We start from the raw sequence: 8,365 nt of genomic DNA, 5'->3' as shown, positions 1-8,365 counted from the left end.
TCAGTTTCTGCCTACCAAATCCACTCACAAGGCTTTGGTCGGCCCGAGACTATAGTAGAAGACACTTGCCCAAGGTGCCACTCAGTGGGACTGAACCCAGAACCATGTGGTTGGTAAGCAAGCTACTTACCACACAGCCACTCCTACGCGTAACAATAGATATTTGGGTTGCACCTAGTCATTTAGATAACTACCTGGCCATGCTATATATCTCCAAATCAGAGCTTACCTGAAACTAAATGACAGCAACAATGAATAAACTTACCTGATCGTACATGATGACTTTGTCAGCAGTGGTGTACAAGAGGGTGGCCTGGGTGAACAGGTCCCTCTTTTTCTCTTTGTTCTTCTCCTTATGTGCCTGCTGCACATAGTACGCAGCAAGGGTGTCCAGTGCTCGCATCTGGTCTTTTTCATAATTTGGATAGTCATAACTGGCATCGGCACGAGAAGCTTCAAGTATCTTGACAAAGTCTTCGATAAAACCTTGTTTGTAATATTCCAGCTATAACAAAAAAAAATTCAATATCAAAAGTTTATAGTAAGCAAAACAAAGCTTTTGAATAACAGCAGTGTGCATTCATTTTCTTTTTCTCTTTATTCGACATGAGTTTTTGATTTGACAAGTTTGCAAATCTTAACATTTACCAATTACCAAAAATATGGCTTTGACATTTATTTAGTTTCCCTTTTCTGAAATAAAGCATTTTGCTTATTTATCTTTTCTTCTGCATTGGATTAGGTCTAACAGGTTTATTAATTTCAACATTTGCCTCAGCTATGGAAAATTGCATAACTAAATACAGCAAAGTAATTTCTCAATGTTTCTTCCACTCCACACTCCCTTATAATTATTTTTACTAATAATATTAATAATGATAATAGGGAGTTATGCCAGCAATATGAAATACTGACAGAAAAGAAGTGCCATACACCAGAAAATGTCTCAGAGAACAAAGAAGTGACCATACATGACAACCACACAGAGGTCAAGATTAACTGGCCAGATATTGTTGCCAAGACCTATCTGGAAAGAAAATATCTTCTAATCAAATATCTCTCTCTAAAAGAAATGGATAATTATCCAAATAATAAAGATCTGGAAATAGAGGTAACCACAATGACAACGATATTTTACTAAATTCATCATTATTTTCAAAAGTAGCTGATCTAATTTTATCAACCTTTCCATCACTATATTTCTGCTGAAATGTAATCCCTTTATTCATTCATTTGTTTCAGTCATTATTAGACTGTGGCCATGCTGGAGTACCGACTTAAAGGGTATTTAGTCCAAGAAACTGACCCCAGGACTTATATTTTGTAAGCCTAGTATTTATTCTTTGGATTTCTTTTGCTGAACCGCTAAGTTACGAGGACATAAACACAGACACAAATATATATATATACACATGACAGGCTTCTTTCAGTTTCTGTCTACCAAGTCCACTCTCAAAGCTTTGGTCAGCCTAAGGTCATAGTAAAGGACACTTGCCCAACATGCTACACAGTGGGACCAAACCTTGAACCATGTGGTTAGGAAGCAAGCTTCTTACCATACAGCCATGCCTGTTTCAATTAATTATTACAATAATTAAGAATTTAGTAAAATAATTGTCATTACACTGGTGCTTGGAACTTAGATTAATATGAAATTTTGAAGTAAGATTTTAATTTAGACCCCTTTAAAAACATGAGGTTTGTGTCCCAGAACCAGTGGAGGTCTGAGGTGGGTTAGTAAGAAAAAAGGTTAAACAATATACTTACAGCTAAATTGACCCAAATGTTTAATGGGGCAATTTCTTGTCGAAGAATATTCAATACTTCTTCACCATCAGGCAACTGGTCAAGATCCAACTCAATCACCTAAAAAAACAGAGAAAAATATGTCATCAGGCTTCTTAACTCCACAATTATGGGAATGGGTTTTTTTTGCATGACGTAAATGAAAGTTCCTTTCTGTTAGCCCCGTTTTGATATGTGATGTCAAAATAGAGGCTTTCAGAGGCTTAGCTGAGAGCAGACACATCTTGTCACACACACACATAAAAAAATGCAATGAACTAGTGATTGGTTCATAGTAAAGAAGGCACTTGGCCAAGGTGTCAAGGGACCAAACCCGAAATCATGTCTTTTTTGCCAAACCTCTAAGTTATGGGGATGTAAATACACCAACACTGGTTGTCAAGTGGTGTGGGGGGGGGGGGAAACACAGACACACACACACATATATATGTATATATACGATAGGATTCTTTCAGTTTCCATCTGCCAAATCCACTCAAGGCTTTGGTCGACCCAAGGCTATAGTAGAAGACACTTGCCCAATTTGCCACACAGTGGGACTGCACCCGGAACCATGTGGTTGGGAAGTAACTTTGTAATTAAACAGCTATGCCTGCACCTACACACACATACACACACACACACACACACATATATATATATATATATACACACACACACACACACACACACAGTTGTTTGGTTCTCTGTTGATCAATGCCTTCTGAGTAGAAATTGGTAGATATAAGCCATGCAGAGTCCAGTGAAAAAACAGTGTGTTCCTTAATGCCAGAAGATAACTTATCCATTTGATAAATATAGATCGATAATATAAATACTGGGCTAATATGACTTAAAAACCTCCGAAGCAGTTCAATGGCTGAAGCCAGTAATAGATTTAAGGGATTGTACTTAGAATATTCTGCAATTTATTATGAAAGGGCCCATTCATAATGCTTGCTTTTGTTGGAGGTATTTATTAGTTAAAGCACAAAAATGTTTTAGAAGAAAATGATACCTGATGCTGAATCAATCTGCCTCAGCCATCTTCTCAATATAGAAAGATATTAATGTAGCCTCTTTGCTTTCTGGCATTTATATATTTGGTTGTCTGTCACTACACCCTCAATATTGTCTTGGAAAGTAAGTCAGAGTTAATAAGATACGGAAAACCAGATGAATGACAGGTTTCTGGAATTTGGATAATTAACAAGAAATAATAAAATAAATACAAGTAGACACATTAATAGGCAACCCTGCAACCGTTAGCATTTAAACTGGCCATGTATGACCCAAACATTCTAACTGTTTTATATTCAAACTGTCAAGATATGGTCTCATATACCTATCCTACAATGTCATTCAAAACATAAACAATCACACCATCAAAACCCCAGAGCTACAAGATACTGCATGATTAATTGAAAACAATGTGAATACATATGGAGGCAGAGAGTTGCATACAGAAGTGCCGATCACAAAGTAAATGGAGCTTGTGGAAGAGAGAGACCCATCTGCTTCCAATGTGGTGGTTTGGTTGCTATTGTATTTTGTAAGTATTACTAGATACGACATCGAGTTAAATTCGATGACTGGCATCCATGCCAACGTTGTCTCCCTCATTGGACACAAAACTCAGCTTGCGAAGACTTATTGGGGCAAGCGAAAGCGAAATTGTGATGGCACCTGTGCCCAGCGTCGCCTTTCTAGCACTTGTGCCCAGCGTTGCCTTTCTGGCACTTGTGCCCACGGCATGTATAAGGACTTTCGAGCGAGATCGTTGCCAGTGCCCCTGGACTGGCTCTTGTGCAGGTGGCACATGAAATACACCATTTTGAGCGTGGTCGTTGCCAGTACCGCCTGACTGGCTTTTGTGCCGGTGGCACGTAAAAGCACCCTCTACACTCTCAGAGTGGTTGGCGTTAGGAAGGGCATCCAGCTGTAGAAACTCTGCCAAATCAGATTGGTGCCTGGTGTAGCCATCTGGTTTCACCAGTCCTCAGTCAAATCGTCCAACCCATGCTAGCATGGAAAGCGGACGTTAAACGACAACGATGATGATGATGATCAGTTTAGATCATTTGTTTCCAATTGTGTTTCACCATTGAGGTTGTCTGGAACTTCTGTGTCAAATGTTGTGGTTAAGCATTCAATTGCACTTGGGACATACAACGCAGTGGTTCCAAATAACCACAGTGGTGAAACATACATAGGAAACAAATTATATAAACTTGTGTTTATCATAATATATACATATATAATAAGATTTAAGGTGAAAGAGTACAGAAATCTTGTTTGTGTAGATAAAGATTATTTAATCCATTACAATGTCGGCAGGTTTTGCTTAGCTAATCATGACTCAATGTTATGAAATCATGAGTTTTGATTTAATCTTGCGTAGAAGCAAGTATGATAGTTTGTTTATATATATATATATATATATATATCATCATCATCATCATTATCATCGTTTAATGTCCGCTTTCCATGCTAGCATGGGTTGGACGATTTGACTGAGGACTGGTGAACCAGATGGCTACACCAGGCTCTCATATATATATATATATATATATATATACACACACACACACACAGGTGCAAGCATGGCTGTGGTAAGAAGCTTGATTCCCAACCACATGGTTCCGGGTTCAGTCCCTCTGCGTGGGACCTTGGGCAAGTGTCTCCTATTATAGTTACCGGCCGACCAAAGCCTTGTGAGTGGATTTGGTAGATGGAAACTGAGAGAAACCCTTTGTACATTTACCTAGTATCAGTGTGTGTATCGTAGTGTCAGTGTTTGCCCCCCACCACCACTTGACAACCAGTGCTGGCATGTTTATGCCAACTTTCTGTGGGCTATCTACTGACATTCTAGACTCATTTTGGACCAATACAACAAAACCAGTAGAAAACATGAGGGGGAAACCCACCAACTCAGCTCAATAGTCACCAATGGCCTAGAAAAACTGAAACAGCGAATTAGGGACAAGGAATTAGTGTGCCTTCCTACGAACAAGTTTAGAAGAATGTCAGTAGATAGCTCACAGAACTATGTCCAGACCATGCAACATCATACTGGTAGCATGAGAGGGGTTACATCACAGGAACATGAAAAAGTAGAAAAAAACTTCTCAATGCACAAATGGGAATGTGGTGCAACATTCTCCTCCAACCCCAAAAAAACAGCACAAAATTTCCAAGTATTCAACAGTGATGCTCCTATGGTGTATGGGTTACAGAAGGACCATAAACCCTATTATGGGGCCTCAAACCAGGTCAGTTTGTGGGGCGAATATCTCCAGCAACTCTAGGCTATCAAACTTCCTCTCGCAGGTGTTACAACCACTTATTAATACTGGTGTTTCAGCTAAAAATGGTTCTTTGGATTCACTTGTGCCAGCCACATTTTTTGGAAATGATCCGTTATTGATTTTCATTTCAATTGCTGCTAGGCAAAAACAGAATTTCAAACTTTATTTCATGCTTGAAAACAGAGACATTGCAAACGAATGGTGTCAGCTATGACAACAGAATAATTCTATTTTTACAGTGAACTATTTTTTTAATATTTATGTAATAATGTCAAGCACAAATCATGAAAACATGTCTAATCGGTACTACTTTAGTGTACGGTATACAGTAGTATCCATAAGTCTATGTAGTGAAATGATCTGATCCAGGCTAAGTTTAGGATTAGAATTAGGACTAGTCCGCCCTCTAAAATAGTGGTTCTCAACCAGGGTCCATATAAGATTTTGGGGGAATCCACAATAGTATTATAAGGGCCCCTGAAAAAATGTTGATTTAGATGTATGCATTGGTATGTTGTATTACAAGAAACAGATAGGTTCTAAGTTAATGTGAAAACCAAAATAGGAATTTTAAACATCGAATAGCTATGGGGGCCACCAGAATAAAATAGCAATGAAAGGGGTCCATAGATAAAATATTGGTTGAGAACCCTTGCTCTAGACCAGGAAATCTCACGCCTTCCCCACGTTAACCTTCTCCCATGACCAGCAACTTGTCAGAATTGAAACTGAACATTAAACGCATTAATTTCACCTAGTTTTCTCTGATAATCCAAAGGAAATAGCTTTATCTACTGGCCTTCCCTCCTCTAAATAATAACGATAATAATCGTTTCTAATATAGGGGCATAAAGCCGGAAATTTGGGAGGTTGGTGTTAATCGATCCCAGTACTTGAGTGGTACTTTATCACCCCGGAGAGACGAAAGGCACAGTTGACCGCGTTGGGAGTTGAACTCGCAACGTAAAGGGTTGTGACTAAATGCCGCACAGCATTTTGTTTGGCGCTGCAAACGATTCTGCCAAATTCACCACCCTGTTCAATGGTTTCTTATATAGATAAAAAGGACAGAATTCTATGTCGGGTGGGAGTACATCGATGAATTTCAACTGGTAGTTACGTTATGGTTCTCTTGAAGAATGAAAGACAATGTCGATGTCGGCTGGATTTGAAGCGAAAACGTAAAGGGGAAAATGTTTACATCTACAGCGCCATTAGAGATAACAAAAACACACAAAAAAAGTGGATTGTGTATGTGTGAGCGTGCGCGCACTATTGCACCAGTTTAAATACAAATGCAAGAGTTTTAGAAAGTTAATTCCAATCCTTAAACATGAAATTAACAGTAAACATGAAAGATAATTAGGAATATTGGTTGAATTGAAAGAAACTAGACTTCCGCTGGTGCAATCTAAGTATAAATGTACATGTTTGGCAAGTGAAGTGTGTTGGGACACGCAATCTCAGATAAGTTCACCTGTCAAGCCTACGTATTTCATTATCGACATTTTAAATACAATGTTATATTTACTTTATTATTTTGTTTTAATGGGAACAATACATACAACTAACTAGTCATGGAAAGTACGTTCATGAATCTAATTTCACACACGTGTAATAGCGTCAGTAACCAGGTTGTAGATGTGAGATAAAAGGGCAATTGATATATATTTTAATAAATATTACCAAGATTATTACAGGTGAAAGTGAATAGGAAGAATTTGATATTTTCGTCTACACAACTCAAATTACGAACTATACAATCATTTTATGCATAAATACACAAGAACAGATACACATATATTGCCATAGATGTATTTATTTACATATATATAAACATATATAGAATATGTATGTCTGTGGAACTAGATATAGGCCATGTGGTTTAAGAAGGAGAGGAATACAGATTTACTAGTCGAGTTTTTAAAACATCGCATCCCAAAAAAAAGGAAGGAAGAGGTGGTTAATGACCCTCATCTTGGTAAAAAAAAAAAGACGACATGTTGAGTTATAAAAGTCTCATTGAAAATATCAATTAGATAGTGATAATTATTTTGACCAAACAATAACAGAAATGGGTCCTTACCTCGTCCGTATCACGGAGAGGAATCTCGATAGATCCGGCCGACATGCTTAATGATCGGACAATGAATACTATTGAGCTCTTCACGCTAGGAAGACGAGAAAATAGAAACGGTCACGTGACGTATCTGATAGACCTCTGTGTGTGTGTGTGTGTGTGTGTGTGTGTGTCTGTGCGTTGGCTTGTCTGTCTGCGTTACGTTTAGTGTATGTGTGTGTTGGCTTGTTTATGTGCGTTACGCTTAGTGTGTATATATATATGTGTGTATGTGTGTGTGTGGTTGTTTATGTGCGTTAAGTTTAGTGTATATATACGTGTGAGTGTGTGTGTGTGGTTGTTTATGTGCGTTACGTTTAGTGTATATATATATATATATATATATATATATATATATATATATATGTGTGTGTGTGTGTGTGTGGTTGTTTATGTGGGATATATTTAGTGTGAGTACGTGTGTTTGTGTCGTAGTTTTAATCCCAGGGCAGCCATAAGCCAGCGGATCTATGATCTGTGAGCTTCTCCATTTTTATGTCAAACAATTACTTGGGATTTGAGAAAAAAAATTTGACTGCTATTTCTAGTACGTCGAGTGACCGCTTATACTCTGGGCTATGGAACTCTTCACTTACGGGCACAGATTTCAGTGACTGCTGTCGAAGTCACTAAAAATTTTTTTTAAAAACCCCTTAAAATGATGGAATTGAAGGATATATATTTTTTTCTAATTTCTCAATTTCACAAATAGTTTACCTTACAACTATATTTAAGTTACGGGACGTAAACACACCAACATCGGTTGTCAAGCGATGATGGGGGAGGGACAAATACAGACACACACACACATATATATACGACGGGCTTCTTTCAGTTTCCGTCACCCAAATCTACTCACAAGGCTTTGGTCGGCCAGAGGCTATAGTAGAAGACACTTGCCCAAGGTGTTACGCAGTGGGACTGAACCCAGAACCATGTGGTTGGTAAGCAAGCTACTTACCACACAGCCAACGCTTGTGTCACCTTTGGCAAGTGTCTTCTACTAGCCTCGGCCTTCAGTGGATTTGGTAGATGGAAGAAGGGCATTCCTACACATGACTGCCCCCTGATTTGTTTCCTCATAACTTTCCGAAAAATGGATATTTTAATGAATTTTTCAACAAATACTTTTCAGAGTTTGCAAATTACT

At 38.2% G+C, this 8,365-nt stretch overlaps 1 protein-coding gene across 1 annotated transcript in view; it reads right to left on the bottom strand.

Moving 5' to 3' along the window:
• The window catches only part of LOC106877440 (RNA polymerase-associated protein CTR9 homolog), a 26,570-nt gene extending 19,281 nt beyond the window's left edge, over window positions 1-7,289 (bottom strand). Inside the window, exons 1-3 of the mRNA XM_052976669.1 lie at window positions 7,183-7,289; window positions 1,768-1,866; window positions 266-505 (exon numbers count right to left, since the gene is read on the bottom strand). Coding sequence (XP_052832629.1) covers window positions 266-505; window positions 1,768-1,866; window positions 7,183-7,227 — 384 coding nt within the window. The 5' untranslated portion in view covers window positions 7,228-7,289. The remainder of the gene's footprint in view (window positions 1-265; window positions 506-1,767; window positions 1,867-7,182) is intronic.
• Between the last annotated feature and the right edge of the window lie 1,076 nt (window positions 7,290-8,365).

The sequence above is a fragment of the Octopus bimaculoides genome, chromosome 25 (assembly GCF_001194135.2).
Source record: "Octopus bimaculoides isolate UCB-OBI-ISO-001 chromosome 25, ASM119413v2, whole genome shotgun sequence".
Classification (NCBI taxonomy): Eukaryota; Metazoa; Mollusca; class Cephalopoda; order Octopoda; family Octopodidae; genus Octopus; species Octopus bimaculoides.
This window is presented reverse-complemented; position numbering and strand designations above follow the sequence as displayed.